We start from the raw sequence: 17,545 nt of genomic DNA, 5'->3' as shown, positions 1-17,545 counted from the left end.
TCAGTACATATTGTCCCCCACCCCAAATGCCCATTGAATTCCAGAAATCCACCAATTTTTGCATGTGGTCCTGGCATCCTGCTACTTGAGTAATATCTGAAGAAACTCTGTACAAATTATATGAAATTTATCAGTCAGCTTCGAAAAATAATTGTTCGCAAAATCTGGTGAAAGAAGAGCATGGCTTTAGGAAATCCCCCACAATCAGGAAGAAGTCAGCTTAAAGCAAATTCTACCATGGATCAGGAATTAAAACCAAAGATAGTGAAGAGACTATAAATGTAAATGGAAGAGCAGAAATGCCTCATTGTCCACCAACTGACTCTTCAACTTCTCCATCACCATTCAGACCACTTACTCAGCCTCATCCTCCGAATGCTGGGTCAAAAGGAATATCAAATTGTATCTTATCTCACAGGAGTGTAAGAATGTGAATGTCCAATTAGCATCAGAACCATGACTTCTTTCAATAATGGGTCTTCTGACATATAGCCTCACTTTCAACACCAAAAAAATGTTTTAAGTTACAATATGAAATAAAATTTAACATAAACCCTCTTGAAGGACAAGCTAGCTCCCTCCACACTTTCAATGAACAAGTGACCTATTATCCTACATACTGAGAAACAGTTCAATAGCTCTTCAAATTTCTGATCATTAAAAGGCTGGTATGCAGATCCTCTAAATGCTGTCTTCATGTGGGTCCTTTGCATATGCTGCAAATGAACATCCTTCAGTTTGTGTGCCAATAGTATTCCACAATCATCAGTTTAATTACATCAATAATGTGATTATCCTATCAATATCTTATTCCACAGGCCTTGACTTAATGGTAATTGATGATGGCAATTGGACAAATTAAACAGTAATTGAATGAAAACCTCATTTACTCAGGTGAGCATTAGATGTCAATAAAAGCAAATTTGGCTGACTAATCTCCTTGTAGAATATGGTTATAAATATAGAAGCATATAAACAAAGAACAGGATTTGGCTATGTCCCTCATGTTTGGTCTGCCATTTCACAAGATCACAGCTTACTCTGCATTCCAAACTACCCATGATTACCCTTTGCACTCTTACATATCAACATTTGATTTACCTCTGCCTTAAAATATTCATGGAGTCCAATTCTATTGCCTTTAAGGGAGAGTATTCAAAGCCTTCACTCTATCTTCAAGTAGTGTTTCAGATTTAATTCTTGATTTAATGTGGAATTTCCTACTGTTAGAAATTAAAGTACCTTTAAAGAAATTGCTCGAGACAAAAATTGAGAACAAAGAACATTTATTACTACAACAATGCAAAGTTGGGTGCTTCCCCTTACCCTGGGAATACACACACATACTGGGGCTCACCCAACTTTTATACAGTCAATTTCAGTATCAGAGTGCCCTCCCCCTTACATTCTTCTGCCCCCTGGATGGGTTTGGCATAGGTAATCCTTCCTGCCTACGTGCAGTTTCAGTACACTTGGAGGACCAGGGGGTATCCTGTGGGTGCCCCATCATGTCATTGTCCTTATTCACACCTTCCTGATTCTCTGGGCTACAGTCTCTTGATATGCAGAGTTGACTCATTCTATCTAGGGTTGGCTAATTTCATATGTATAAATCTGTGTATGGTTAGCTAATTAGAAATGTATGACTTGGTACTTCTGTCCAGGGCTAGGAGACCCTTATCTGATCCAGACTACCTCAACTTCCTACATTCTATTGTACCTTACCATTCCTTATCTTAGTCCTATGGTCTTGTCACAAAGACTAGAAGATTCTTATGTTAATCGTGCTGACTCTGCTTTCCTGCATCCTAAGCCCCAAGCTTATCCTGTTTGAACTGGTTACAGCCATTTTACTGATGAGCTTTAGTTTCTTCCATGTTCATAATTTTAGATCAATTTTCCCATCTCTCACAATCCTCACTTTTCTTTTAGATCAGTAATACTGATCTTTCACCATGATCAGTGTTACTGATCTTTGGTTACTAGTGTCAGTGTGACTGATCCCCCCCACCCCCTCCTCACTTTTCTTTTAGATCAGTAATACTGATCTTTCAAGTGTAAGGTGTAGTTTTACCCAGCTGGTCAATAATTGAATTGTAATGTCTGTGTAAAGTCTTTAGGTAGGGGAGCACCATGAAGGTCAGAGTAGCGAGTCCAGCTGCTTATTAGGGTTGCGAGTATCAGGCTCCAGTTCTCAGTAAAGAGTCTAGTCCAGCCCACACGTTGAAACATTGAAGCAGTGTCTTTGAACCACCCAACTTTTGTAAGCGTTGTCCTGACGAAGTCTGTGAGAGACGCTACCTTCAGCAGCGAACGAGTAGCAGTCTGTGAGAGACGCTCCCTTCAGCAGCGAACGAGTAGCAGTAGTCAGGCGGTTCCGTTGAATTGTGGCTAGTATCTGATGTCCTCTTCAGCCCCGAACCCTAGGGCCACCGATCTCCGAAGGCTGTGTGGAGCCTGATATTAAAGTGTCAAGCAGCTCACGTTGTTGGTAACTGGTGCTCCCCTTCACGGGGTGATGAAAGGTGACCAAGCTGGGGGGGGATTGTTTCTTGTGATTTAACTGTGTGTTGCAGCTTGTCTGCTAACATTAGCATATGTATCATTGAACTTGTGAGTTGCAGCCTGTCTGTGTACATTAGCATATGTGTCAACTCTCTCTCTCTCTGCTACATGTACAATCCTGACTACCATTCTGTCTGTCTTTGTCCCACCATGTCCTTTGTGCTATCGCTTCAAAACTCTTGTCTCTAATACCTGTGTAGGCTAAGATACAAATTAGATGTACTCCACTAAAGCTGTTCAGTTCCCCTGGTCCGTATTGGAATCCCTTGTATCCCACTATGACTATACATTAAATCTATGCCCTGTCTACATTCTAAAGGAGCCCAATTGTAACCTCTGCTGCCCCTATTCCAGGGGGGACTTAAAACATTAACGAACAATATTCCAAAAAATGAGTAAACAACAATGAAAGTAAGACCCATTGTAAGCAGCAAAAAAAACAACAATAACTGAATAAACCACAATAACTGTAAAACTCATTGAAAACAGCAATAAAATACAACAATAACTGAATAAACCACCATAACTGTAAAGCTCATTGAAAACAGCAAAAAATACAACAATAACTGAATAAACCACCATAACTGTAAAACTCATTGAAAACAGCAATAAAATACAACAATAACTGAATAAACCAAAAAAAAACGAGTAACATTACGGCACTTTGTCACGGCGCAGTGTAAGTTTCATGTCTGATGGATGAGGAACTGCACGCCAGGTTGGGGTTTGAATCTGTGTGTCGTGGTGTTGTGGTTCAGAAGCTGGTTTAATTCTTTGAATGTGGGTCCAGCCTTTCTCTCCTTTTCTTACTGCGGTGTCTGTAATTAAAAGTACACAGAAGGGACCATCCCAGGCAGGTTTTAGTTGATCTTCTTGCCATGCTTTTACATAAACCCAATCACCAGGTTTTAATAAAATGAATAACAATCTGACTTTCCTTTGTGTTAGTGTAAAAATTGTAAAATGAAACACAAACCATATTTGCATGGGTTTTGAATATGTTAGACCTTATTAAAATGCAGTTGGAGCTGCTTGTCTGTATGGGGCACAACCCTCCAATTTGTTAGAGTACATAACAGACATTGTAGCACAAGAGCCTCTGCAAGAGAACTTGAAACATATTCAACCTTTAGTTCTGCCTTAAGTAAAATGCCTTGTGCCACAGCTCACAGGAGCTGGTCTTATTTAAAACAGTCTGTAAAACAGGCACCAAAAAAAAGTTAAAAGATGTTCTTATGAAGATTGCACACACAATAATTTAAGTACAGGCTAGTTTCTATTATATTCCACTTAAAAGTTCTGCTGCATGAATCCTGGAGCTTGTGGAGTCATTATTGAATCAAGAAATATTGGTGCCATGGCAATTTCTCTGTACCATGCCAATTTCCCAGTCCTGAAGCCGGGACGTAGTGAATAGTATCAGGTACAAGATCTGTGAGTAATTAATGCTATTATTCTTATGCGCCCAATTGTTCTGAACGATGCCACCAATTTAAATCATATTCCACCTATTGCAGTACTCACACAGCACCATAGACCAGTTCGCAGGTTTATTTCTCCATTAAGCTGAATCCACTTGCGCAGGGTTTACCTCCGTGATCATTTACAATGTAACTTCCGCACTACCGGATTTAAATATAAACCTGATGAATGGGGGAAAGTTATCATGAATTAAATAACAGCGGCAATACAGAGAAATTGTGCTGAGGCATTAATTTCACTCCAGAGGAAAATGCACCAGAGAAATGAATGATTAAACTTATAGGAATCCCCATAGGAATCCCCAGAGGTATCTTTATTCTCCAGAGGTGGGTGATCTTTAAACTCACGGACCTTGACTGCTGAATGTGTTGAAGAAATGTATTAAATGTGTTGATAGTGCTCCATACCTCTAACTGCAAGACAAGAGCCTGAAGCCTCAATTTCAAGTGCCACAGTGCACTTAAAGGGACATGCACACTCCCCCTTCAACTGGCTGATCCAGCCACTTTACACATCAGATCCTTTCTTTATCTCACATACACTTAAAGTTAAGATGTATAGAACTCACCCTATTTGCGCAAACATTTCTGCCTGCAAATGTTATAACATCACTCAACTCTCAGGTACTCCCTGTGCAAAATCACATTTAAATACAATTTATTTCATAAATTGGAATTAACTGGTAGTTAAATTCGCTAATTCTACAGTATTGAAAAACGATCATTTATGACATTTAATTTTTAGCATGAATTTTAATCAATATTGGTCAGTGACTGAAGTGGGAAGTCGTGATTTATGAAATTATCTCTGGTCTCTACTCTCCCACTCCCTGCACTTCTCCCAACATTCAGGAGCTGGCACACAGTCCCTGCCTTTTTCATGTTACTCATCTACTATTACTTTAACTGCTTGCATCAAAATGTTAGCCTTTGCTTTCTGCTTATCCTCAGATGTCTGGACAAATGCTTTTTGTGTGATCTGTAGAAGCTGGGTTATTCCCTGCTCATGCCAATTTTCTGTCTTTTGTAATTTTCTCTTAATGTCTGGGGCTGAGTTGGTAACAAAACCTGTTAGTACCAATTGTTCCCCTGCTGGGGATTCTATGTCGAGACCCCCATATTGTATATATATATGGTCCCAAAAATTGGTCTAACTGTTCAGCACATCCCTGGGGATCTTCTATCAGGGAGGTCAGTTCTTTCTTAAAGTTACACACTTCAGTACTGGTCAGGGGCACATTTACGAAACCGAGACCCTCTCCCATGGGAACTTCCCGCAGTGGTCTCATCCAATTGGTTTCTGGCTTATTAGGTCTGGGTTCCTGCTCCCTGGGAAATGAATCAAAGGGTTCTGCCCTTTCTTCCTGAAGAGTCTCATGCTGTTCTGAATTAAAGTTACCTCTCTCTCCTGCCAACAGAGGTGGTAATCGAGTGCTTTGTGAGCAAGTTATCATACCACTCCTGCTCTCTTCTCTCTTCTCTAGTGGTGGGGGAGGTGGGGAAGGTGCAGAAGGGTAGGTCATAGGAGGGGAAGGAAAGATAGGAGCTGGCATAGGAGGAACATAGGGTGGAGGGAGGGAATGTAACACATCCCAACCCTGTGATTCAGGGACAAGAGGTTCCTCCTCTCTCTTATCCCTGGATTCTTTCTCATTCAAAACCAGCTGTTCAATGGATCCCTTGAGCCAGCAGGCTGCATATTCCCTGCTCTCAACATTGTCTTTCTGGTTTTGATAGAGCCATAGGTTCAAAGCTTTACACATCCATTCATCCTCGGATCCGAATTTTGGCCAGTACACGGAGCTCCCTTTAACCGGGTATTTAACCCATTCATTACAACAATACCTGACCATCGTCAGTTTGTCTTTACCGCGGGTCTTTCCTGTGCCCCACTCAGATAACATCAACCCAAGCGGGCTGTACGTAGCTATCTGGTGGTCACGTCCTGTGTCAGGACTCTCATCTTTACTGCCCTCTATTCCCATGCTTAGGAACAAGTAAAATACTCTTACCGAGTTCTAGCAGTACTGCTCTAGCGCGCGTCCTTCCGCCGTTTGTTCTCAATGCCTCTTCTCGGATATCACTCGCTTCTTCCACTGACCAGCCACCCGTCGCCCGTGAGTCCAGCTGAATCAGCCGGGGTGCACCTACTCTCGTCGTCGGGGTACTCTGTCAGTGGAGGGAGTGTGATCCCGGACGAGCCCCCATTTGTTAGAAATTAAAGTACCTTTAAAGAAATTGCTCGAGACAAAAATTGAGAACAAAGAACATTTATTACTACAACAATGCAAAGTTGGGTGCTTCCCCTTACCCTGGGAATACACACACATACTGGGGCTCACCCAACTTTTATACAGTCAATTTCAGTATCAGAGTGCCCTCCCCCTTACATTCTTCTGCCCCCTGGATGGGTTTGGCATAGGTAATCCTTCCTGCCTACGTGCAGTTTCAGTACACTTGGAGGACCAGGGGGTATCCTGTGGGTGCCCCATCATGTCATTGTCCTTATTCACACCTTCCTGATTCTCTGGGCTACAGTCTCTTGATATGCAGAGTTGACTCATTCTATCTAGGGTTGGCTAATTTCATATGTATAAATCTGTGTATGGTTAGCTAATTAGAAATGTATGACTTGGTACTTCTGTCCAGGGCTAGGAGACCCTTATCTGATCCAGACTACCTCAACTTCCTACATTCTATTGTACCTTACCATTCCTTATCTTAGTCCTATGGTCTTGTCACAAAGACTAGAAGATTCTTATGTTAATCGTGCTGACTCTGCTTTCCTGCATCCTAAGCCCCAAGCTTATCCTGTTTGAATTGGTTACAGCCATTTTACTGATGAACTTTAGTTTCTTCCATGTTCATAATTTTAGATCAATTTTCCCATCTCTCACACTACAGAAAATAAAATTAGGGGCACAATGCTATTACAGTGGCAGTGATTGGGACCGGGTTTGGAAACCCACGTGTCTGTGAGGAGTTTGTACATTCTCCCCTTGTTTGCGAGGATTTTCCCCGGGGGCTCCAGTTTCCGCCCATTGTTAGAAATTAACCAGGGGTGTAGGTTAATTGAGTGTAATTGGCAACTTGGGCTCATCTGAAATGGCCTGTTACTGTGCTGTGCATCTAAATTTAAAAACTCCCTCTGCATGAAAAGAATCTTTCACAAATTCCCTCTGAATCTTCCACCCCTTGCCTTAAACTTATGCCCTCAGGTGACAGACACCTTTACTCACGTGGAATATTTCTCACTATTCACCCCATATACTGTAGGTCTTCTTTCAGTCTTCTCTGCTCCAAAGAAAACAAATCCAGCCTGTCTGATCTTTCCTTATAATTGAGAAGCTTCATTCCAAACAATAACCTCATAAATCTCCTTTGCACTTTCTCTACTGAAATTGCATCTTCCCAGATTGTGGCAAAGAGTTGCAATTTTACATAATTGTTCAGTAACCTTCCTTCTCGGATATTCTATACTCCCGCTAAAGAAGCCAAGTATCCCATATGCCTTCTACGCCACCTGATCGACCCATGTTACTGCATTCAGGATCTATGGACATGTGCATCAAGGTCCTTCTGTTCCTCAGTCCCACTATTCATCACGTACTGTACTCTAGGTGAAGGCATCTGAAGCATGGTTTGGAAAAAGCCAATTTTAAGCTTAGTGGACCCCCTCCTGTGGACCAGTAGCCCAAACTCGATAAATAGTACTGTTTGTTACAAAACTGTCTTTTTAAAGTGAAAACTGATTACTACTTGTAATAAACATCAGAAAAGTATTTATAAAGACTGGCTCTCATATTAATGTCTTATATATCCATATTATTCCACAACCTGTACCTTCCGGCTGACACAACAAACCCAAAACTTACTAGTGCTTCCAAGGTGCAACACCTCACATTTTTCAGGGTTAAATGCCATCCACCATTTCTCTGCTCAACATATCCTCACTGATAAATATCACTTTGCAACCAAAGACTACCTTCCAATTTTATGGTGAAGACATGCAAACTGTCTGACAATGAAAGGATGCACCAATGGGTGAAGGTTAAATGATGGGCAGTTCAAGTATTATCAAAAGGTATTGCTCAGATATTTTAATTTGGTTATTTTCTGATCAACATTTGTTTGCTTTTCATTACAATATCTTAAAACATGTATTTGCCCTTTATATAGAGGAAAAGATTTACCTACAGGTAAAAACACATACCTTATGAGCAGGCTCCTGATGTATAATGTGCTATTGTAACCGTGAAACAAAGCAGGGCAGAGCACATGATTTAACTTTCCAACAGGATTCAAGATCACAAAAAGGCAAAATTTTCATTGCACTATATTTACAAGTGGCGCACATTAATCTTGCACAGAATCAAAACACTCCTGATTGTCATTTCAGTTTGGAAAATGATTCCTTTTAGGCCTTGCAATAGTGTATGATTTCTGAGCTAATATCCATGCAACATATTTCCAGTTGGACCAACAATGATCATTAATGAGAAACTTGATGTAATGGAGGATTTAGACCATGCTTCTGCTTACGCAAGGCTGAGCATCAGTAACCTTCTTTGTGAATAATGTAAGAATCAGCAGGCATCAGCTAAATTCCACCATGGGGCCCAGAGATGCAGTTATCTGACAAAAAGACATCTGGTGCCAAGAACGTTTAATCTTCCTGCTTGTTAGTCAGTTGCTGTTTGAGATTGATGGGATTGTTGGTCGCAGACTGTCAGGCGAGACCTTGAAGCTAAGTAAACCATTGTATTCAAAGTGATAAGCTAGAAAGTTGTGGTATTTGATAGAAGCCTAGGCGTGCTCGGTTATCTATTTTTGGGCAGGGAATAGGTGCCTGAGTAAGCAATTGTTGGATAATATAAGCCATGGTCCCTCTGCTGAAGTTTCAGACTCTCTGAGGGGTGGAAACGTCTCTCAGGAAGAAGAAGAACTTCTAGAGTAACCAATGTCCCGGTCAGGGGAGGTGGAGAAGCTGCTACCGGCGCCCCAACAACCTACTACAAGTGTGCGGTTGTTGCCTCGCTTCGGCAGTTAGGACCAGTCCAGGTGTTGATAAGTATAATTGGGAAGGGCTTGCATATTGTAGTTTGAAATCAGCTTTAGATTTAGTAATAAAGATTTGTATAAACTGAAGTGCTCTCGGCTTGTGTCTCTGTTTTCTTTCGGTAGCTCAAACACTGTGACCAATCGAAAATGAACAAAGTGAGAGGTACAAGTTTGCCCTGGACACTTGGCCAATGTCAATCCTCAGAAATGAAGGTGAAAAGATCTATTGAGTATCTCAGGTGAAAGTACTGGCATCAAGAAATAGTCTTGTAAATTTTGGATATTAGCTCAGAAATCATACACTATTGCAAGGCCTGAAAGGAATCATATAGTGCAATGAAAATGTTGCCGTTTTGTGATCTTGAATCCTGTTGGAAAGTTAAATCATGTGCTGTGCCCTGCTTTGTATCACGGTTACAATAACACATTATACATCAGGAGCCTCCTCATAAGGTATGTGTTTTTACCTGTAAATTTTGTTTACTTTTATTGGCCTTAAAGACACACAAAGTGATGCCATTAGACTAGTGGCCTTACAGAGAAGAGAAAGGAGAGAAAAAGAGAGTACTTACAGAGACATCGAATGTCTGTGGATCCCACCACTCCTCCATTGCCACTGCTTCGTGTGCTCCTGTAACTTATGTAGCCAAATGGCCTCCTATTTGTTCCAGTGGTAAACTCAAGCTCCACAAATCCAACTCACACACCTCAGCCCATAGTTCTGAACCAAAAGTTGAAATAACCAAGATTCTTTGGGATTCCGTCTCATCATCAGCAGGCTAATATCCCAATAGCTGATTACCATAAGCCAGTCTCTAGCAGTCTGCACCCTAGTATGAGTCGTTCAGATTCCAAGGTCCTCGCAGGTCCGCTGCTGTAGGAACTTCTCCCAAGCTTCTCATCGGTGATGGGGAAGGCAGAAATGTTCTCCTGCTGTGCTGCCCTGCATTGTTCAGCTGCTCCTCTGGAGTCCCAACCCTCGTGGTTTGGCCTGCCAAACATGAGCACTGCCATCTTGTGCATGAATCTCCAGAATTAGTCAATTAAAAAATAAACACCACTGACCCTATTTACACCTGTATACATCAGTCGGTGTAATGGCCAGGCAGTAAGATCTCATAGAAGCGTGTTAGATGATGTATCACCACTCTCTGCTTCTCCCAGGTCTGTTCCTACAGCAAGTGAGGCTGTTACTGCAGCTGCAGCAGGGCCACCATTTTGAGAACGTACTCTCACAAAGTATTCATTCAGTAGCAGATGCTTACTGATCTGCCGAGTGCCTCCTGCAACTTCCGTTTTTTTATCTAAGTACTGCGATATCACTGCTAGATTTCCTTAGTGCCCCAGTTAAACCATCTCCAACTGTTTCAATCATGATTTTCCTTTCACTATCATGGGATCAGAAGGTCACTGGTCCCTTTCTTCTACTGATAACCAGAAGTGTTGGTTAAATAGGACTTGAAGATTTATGCAACATTTACACTATCTTTGACCTGCTACCATCAAGAAGAAGGTGCAGGAGCACATCTCTGATGGGATTTTCTTTCTTTCTTTTTCTTCCAATTTTGTAAAATGGCTCCAGTGTGCAGTGACACTGGATGATGCATAAAAAATATTTTCACTGCAATCATTAGTTTCAATAATAAATAATTACAAATATAAACTCAATAGTCTCTGAAGATATATTTAATAAACATGCTGGCAAATTAATCTAATAAAATCAACCTGATTAATTTCAGTAAAAAATAGTGCTGACTGAACATCATCAATGTCTGCATTAATAATTTTCAATCAATTATGCAATAAATGCAGGAGTAATCAATCATATCTTGTTCCAAAAGGAAGTTCCAAATATATCTTACTTGATATTCACTTCCAACTATTTTGCTTCAATGAATCATTACCAGGTAATGTTTTATGTTTAATCTCTAAATGTAATGTACCTCTGATAGCTCAGTGGTTAGAGCACTGGTCTTGTAAACCAGGAGCCATGAGTTTGTTCCTCACTGGGGCCTCATTTCTATTAGGAGTGCTTGACAAAGTCATGACTGTCTTCCTTACGGTAGACAAAGAATTTCATGTATGTTATATTCTAAATGTAGTATTACATGATAATAATGGAACCTTTACCCTTCACAATTTGATTGTTCAGCACCAACAATCAACTGTTAGACAATCTGTTAAACTTCATCCTCCCCTAACCATCTGAACAAACTTTAAACCTTCCAGATTCTTTCCTCTGATTTCCTGCTGTGATCATTATCTGTCACCTATATCCCCTGCCCACCTCTCCCCACAATAAGTGTAGATATATTAACAAATCTAAATTCCCTCTACCCTGCAAAGACATCTTGCTTGCTCCAAATTTGGGAAACTCAGTTCTCAAGGATGACTGAGGTTCTTCAAAAGGCATCTAAATGCTCGCTTGCAATTTGCTCCAACTGTAAATATTCAAATGCTTTTTCATTACCTTTTTTTATTGTCATGATCTCCAAATGGTATTTCATTCAGGATTTCTTTCTCAAGCTTCATTCATTTTTTTCCCGGCGCTGTGCTACTATTCAGAAGTATGTATTCCAATTTAGAATGTTTAAAAAATATATTTTTTCCATGTATTTGTCATAATGATGTGTTTCCCATTTTATTTCAGCAGTGAGAATTGAGATTTCAGCTGGAGGAGTCGTGAAGGAACAACTTCTTCACCAACAGCAAACACTTTCAACTGAAATTGTTTGGCACATTGTAAAAATCCTCTCTCTGAGGAGAAACTAGAGTGAGAGTATAAATTGTATGGGTCAAATTTCATCTCTGTTGGTAGCATTAAGGAATTCTTGCTATCCCTTTAATACCAGATAATATGCTTGAATGTTAAGTGCTTAATATCCTTCTGGTGTTCAGCAATAGGCTACTTTTCATAGATAAACTAGCATCTCAAGAAAATGACTGCATTTTAGGTTGAACTATGTGCAGGACATACACTGAATAATCCCAAAAGCGTTGAGGGTTAATGAGTTGCAGTTCTGGTAACTTATTATTTGTTTTTATGGGATCAGCAAGGATCAAAATTACTCTTCCAGATCCCATAGAATTAATTAGAGGTGTTACTGCTCTAGGATTCTTTACCTCTGTGGTGGTGTCAGTTTGTGCATCTACCTTGATAGGGATTGGGTCAGACTGATATTGGGAGACTTCATTCCATCTAGTTGTATCAGATTAGTTCAGGTTCATCAAAATGTGTCAATTAATATCAATAGTTATTGAGATGTAAAGCTTGTAAACAGGGTCTTGGGCTCAAATTGTCCTGGCCAAGCTGTTGACCTGATCTGTCCCATTTGCCTGGATTTGGCCCATATCCCTCTAAACCTTTCTGATCTTGACCAAATGGCTTAAATGTCATGTGTCCGCTTTACAGCCACTTCTGACAGCTCATTCCAATATACAAACATCTTCAGTAAGAAACAGTTCCCCTTCAACTCTTATTAAAAGTAGCCAAACTGTAAGCTGTAGATGCCTGAATGGTTAGTTTGTTCCTTCGATTAATTGTATTAATATTAAAATCACTGAACCAAATTAGGAGCAAATTTCTATTGTAAAAGAACTATAAATTGTGCAGTAAAAAAAATTCTGTTGGAAGACCTCAGAGGGTCAAGCTGCATTTTCAATGGAACAGAGATGATCAATGTTTCAGGTCATCAGGGCTGTGATTATGCAGTATTTTGTTGATTTGTGTAGATCAGTGGTTCCTGTGTATTTTAGTTGCATTTTTACATATATTGTAATAGATTATAATGTGATATAAACTGGGAAAAGTGATTGATTATCCATTTTTGTTTTGCTGCAGTTTAGTTGCTGGTTTAATTTTCCTTTCTTCTTTTACAACAATGTTCAAGTCACTTTTCTTATAAATATTGAAGTGATTTTCGGGCAAACCTCGATAACTGAATCTGTAATCAAATAAAAAGTGTTATGAGAAAGAATATTAACAGAAACCTTCTCTGAGTCTATGGATGGATAAAGTCAGATATCACTCTAGATTGTTATAATTTAATGAGTTATCAAATAAAGATATTAAGATAATGAAGATTTCTATTCACGAATATGCAGCAGGTCAAAAATGGAAAAGGAAACTTTGTGCCTGTGATGGCTCATCAGTAAAATCAATGTTAATTCACTGGATAGAAAGTGTAAGTATTGACCACTTATAATTAATCATTGAAAGAACTGGAGATGGAAGAAACCTCTGCTAGATTGTATGGGAGAGCAGGAGCAAGACTTTTTGGGATGGAGTTATCCTGATGGAGGCTGTAGATGAGGTGCACCGGTAAAAGTGGACTGGAACAATGTTGCAGTATGATGGATATACTGCACTGCTTGGTTTCTCCAAGATTCAAGGAAGAAAATGTAGGTGTTAAATTGATTAAGGGAATTTTCCTGAACACAGAGAAATGAGAGAAAAAAAATATTATTACAACTTACCTCTTGAAATTTTGCATCTGTTCAATGGTGTCTGGGAGAGGATGATTGAATGTTTCAGGCAATATCAACACTAAAATCCCTGGTAATGCTGTGAGACATCCTAATAGAGTATAAGGCAAAACCTCATGATAAATGCCTGTGAAAAAACAAGACATTTTTGTAGTAAGATGAAGTCCTTAGCATCAACATGGAGCATTGCACATTCCACACCTCACATCTTCCTGTCCATAACTACTCTTAATACAGGTATGTAATAATGTTCATTTGCAAGTTAATTTTCAACCCTTTTTTGTTAGTCAACATTTTTCAGTAAAAATTAGAGTGTTTTCCATGAAATAACTGGGGAACTGGGAAGTTATATCCAATGAATAATTATAAGATTAAATTTGCATGTTGAAATAAGTAAACAGGGCCTTCGGCCCACGTAGATCTTGCTGACTATCACCCAGCCATTTAGACTAACTCCATATTAACCTCATTTTACAAACCCCCCCCACATCTCGAACATTCCCATTAATTTCCTTTTGATGGTACCACTCATTTACATAGTTGGGGAAAATTAAGAGGCCAGTTATCCAACTGAATCACGTCTTTGTGATGTGTTAATTAAGCCAGCAACTAAATTTCAGCAAAATAAAAAATGGATAATCAATCACTTTTCCCAGATTATATCACATTATAATTTATTACAATATATGTAAAAATGCAACTAAAATACACAGGAACCACTTTGTAACCATGTGGTCACTGGAAGAACTGCAACCTCCACACAGACAGTCTCCAAAGTTCACTGGAGGTGTAACGCAGCAGCTCTGTTCACTGACCCTCTGTGATGTCCAGACACTTTTTACTCTCCCTTCTAATTGACAATGTCAAAGACTTTGATGAGTTCAAAAAGAAGCCAAGTATCAAACTTAATCCAACTTCCCTCATTTATGCTCATGTCCACTGAATGCACACTACAAGTAGCTGGGAGGTGGTGGGTGAGGAGAATACTTGCATTGACTCTCCCTGTGGCAGATCCATGTGTCATTACCACAATCAGATTTAACTCCTCTATTGAAGGTGGTCATAATGACTGTGCACCTTCCCAGGTGTGGAAGATAAGGCTGTCAATTTGACTATTTCCTCTTTTGAAGCCTTGTTTATCAATTGACACATGGTCTTCACAAATTCTTGTAAGTATAAGATAGTATAAAAGCACCAACGCTGCAGATGCTGGTATCTTGAGCAAACAATGAGGTGTTGGAGGGTCAGGTGTATCTAAGCGTAGAAACGGTCAGTTAATATATCTGGTTTGGTCAGGAATCTTGAAAGTGAATAAAGTACAAAATATATACTAAAGTATATATTACATACATGAGGGAGGAAAGAAGTTGCAGAGGGCAGATGGGTTACTGAAGAAAAGATGGAGAGATAGGATTAGTAATATGATGTCCTAATTCTGGTATTCAATGTCCTGATCTCAGAGGGCAAACATACTATGCATATTTTTCACTGCCCCCTTTAATTGTGTTCTCACTTTCTAGGAATTGTATTACCTGGCACTCTGTTCTACAACACTACACTCTGGTTTAACTAACCAAAATGAATCACTTCACATTTGCTGAGTTAAATACTATATTTCATTTCTTTGCCCAGTTGATCTAAATCTTGTTGTATCCATACATAAATTTCTTCACCATCAATTCCACCACCAATTTTTGGTAGCATCAGCAAACTTATTAATTATGCATTTGACATTGTCTTCCAAATTGTTAGTACACCAGATTAACAACAGGCGACTCATCACTAATCTCTGTAAAAAGTCACTGGTCACAAGGCTCCAACTTGAGAAACAACCTTTCACACCCACCCTCTTCTCCCAAGCAAATTTTGTATCCAATTGGTTTGCTCACTCTGAATCCAAATCAATCTAAATTTTCAGACCAGCCTACCATTTGGGTGCTCTCAAGTACCTTGCTAAAATCCATGGAGACAATGACCTACCCTACCCTCATCAATCTTCAAGGTCATAGGATTAAACTTAAGCGATATGACTGTAATGCATATGAAATATACATTATTTGGCAAGACATACCAAGGACAGTCATAATATATGTCACCAAATCCTCACAGCCATGTTCACGGCTTGCACCTGATAATGTTTGAATACAAACACCAGCATGGAATTAGCTTCTGAAGTTACAACTAACTTTTCTACATCTTTGAACCGCAAAATGCCAGGTAATATCAATGCACTGAAGAAACATGAATGAATGGACTGCAATCAATAAGCTATTCTGTAGCCCAAAACAGTTTTTTTAATAAGCAAGGGCATGGAGAAAATTGTTGAGACTGAATGACTATTGCCAGTTTCACGTTAGTACAGAATAACGGAACTATCATTAGTGGACGTAGCTCAAACCTACACCCATAATGATTAATTGAAAGGGCTCTTGTAAATCCTTGTTCCCTTTTTCATAATTGTTTGAAGAGCTGACACTTCAAACAGTTCACTCACATTTATATAAATATTCATTATGCTCATCCTTTCATAAAAATGCCATAATTTTTGTTCTCAAAAAGTGAAAAGGGAGAAATAAGGGAAGGAATGATTTTATTCTGCATATTATTTTTGCATTATTTATCTCTGCACTGTTTGCACAAGAAAAGTGGGTTTTGAATTGTTTGTCCATTCTGGACTCTGCCAGAAAATCAGAAAAATAGTTTTTGTTTCATCTATCTACATAAAGCCAAACAATTATCTTACCCAGATAAAAAATATATGGTGAGATGATTCTGCCGAAGCTGCAGACCGTTGAGCTCACTCCAATGCCCGTGTTTCTTACAGCCGTTGGATAGAGTTCAGATGAGTACACAATAATCATGGAAAAGCCACATGTGGTAGCAAGTTTTCCACTCATCACCAGCACAGTGGCAAGTCCTGAAATATCTAAATAAACCAGAAAGAATCATATTAACTTGGTTGACACCTGTCATCTGTCCACGTGTATTTTCTGTCATAAACATTTGCAAGGTGGAATATTAAATCAAAATGCATTGGTGTGCTCCACGTTCATTAAAATTAATGGCAGAGAAGGAATTCTTCTGCAATTTCCATTGGATTCATCTACGTTCAGAGCATACATTCATGAAACAAGTCCCATAAGTTTGGGATGAGACTTATTTGACAGGGTGAGAGTGAAGCACATGGTATTCAGACAGTCTCTTCATTCTGAGTGGGTAAATTACATTTATACTTTTTAATACAGGAACTTCAGGTGCAAGCATCCTGAAAAAAATTTGGTATTTCCCAGTGCATGTGTTATTTTCTCTGAACCTTGGGGCAAACCAATGGATTGGAATACTTAAGAAAAGTTCAGTGACAGAATACACCTTCAACAACACATCAAGAGTGGACTAACTTGACTATTGTCTATATTAAGTTTCTTGTCCTCTCTCATGCCAATCATGTGCTTGCATCCAAGTCCAATTTATAATTCATATAGAATGATCTGTTTTACAAAACTAAATAACATAATGCTATAAAGACCAGCATACTCAAAATCAACGTCCGAGCAATGACATGTCAGATCAGAGATATTTATGAAAGCTGCCTGCAGGGAAATCAACAATATTGGTTCAGTACAGTGCAATCCATGAGAGAACTGAGCAATGAAAAGGAGCTATTACAAAACATTAAAAAAGTGCTATAAAAAACATAAAACCAAAAGGACACAGCATTAAATACCCTGCTGAAGAACCTCATAGCTGGCATTGCCTAATAATACAAAATGAAGTGTTGTGTTTTGTTACTGCACTGGTGCTATTTTTCTAGAATTAAAGTCAGTTATGAATAATCATGAAGGTCATTTTAAATTCTACTTGTTTGGTGTGTATTTAATTCAATAGTTGGCATTCTCTTGTTTGAATGAGTGCAACTCCAACTTTTTTTTTAACTTTATTTAAGATTTTATAAC

At 39.2% G+C, this 17,545-nt stretch overlaps 1 protein-coding gene across 1 annotated transcript in view; it reads right to left on the bottom strand.

Annotated features, from left to right (window-relative positions):
* Nucleotides 1-12,924: 12,924 nt before the first annotated feature.
* LOC138743525 (organic cation/carnitine transporter 2-like) overlaps nt 12,925-17,545 on the bottom strand; it is a 41,150-nt gene continuing 36,529 nt past the window's right edge. The window contains exons 8-10 of the mRNA XM_069899018.1: nt 16,336-16,518; nt 13,584-13,719; nt 12,925-13,051 (exon numbers count right to left, since the gene is read on the bottom strand). Of these exons, the coding sequence (XP_069755119.1) occupies nt 12,925-13,051; nt 13,584-13,719; nt 16,336-16,518 (446 nt within the window). The remainder of the gene's footprint in view (nt 13,052-13,583; nt 13,720-16,335; nt 16,519-17,545) is intronic.

The sequence above is a fragment of the Narcine bancroftii genome, chromosome 9 (genome assembly GCF_036971445.1).
Source record: "Narcine bancroftii isolate sNarBan1 chromosome 9, sNarBan1.hap1, whole genome shotgun sequence".
Taxonomy (NCBI): Eukaryota; Metazoa; Chordata; class Chondrichthyes; order Torpediniformes; family Narcinidae; genus Narcine; species Narcine bancroftii.
Note: the sequence above shows the minus strand (reverse complement) of the source record. Positions and strands in the feature narration are given on the sequence as shown.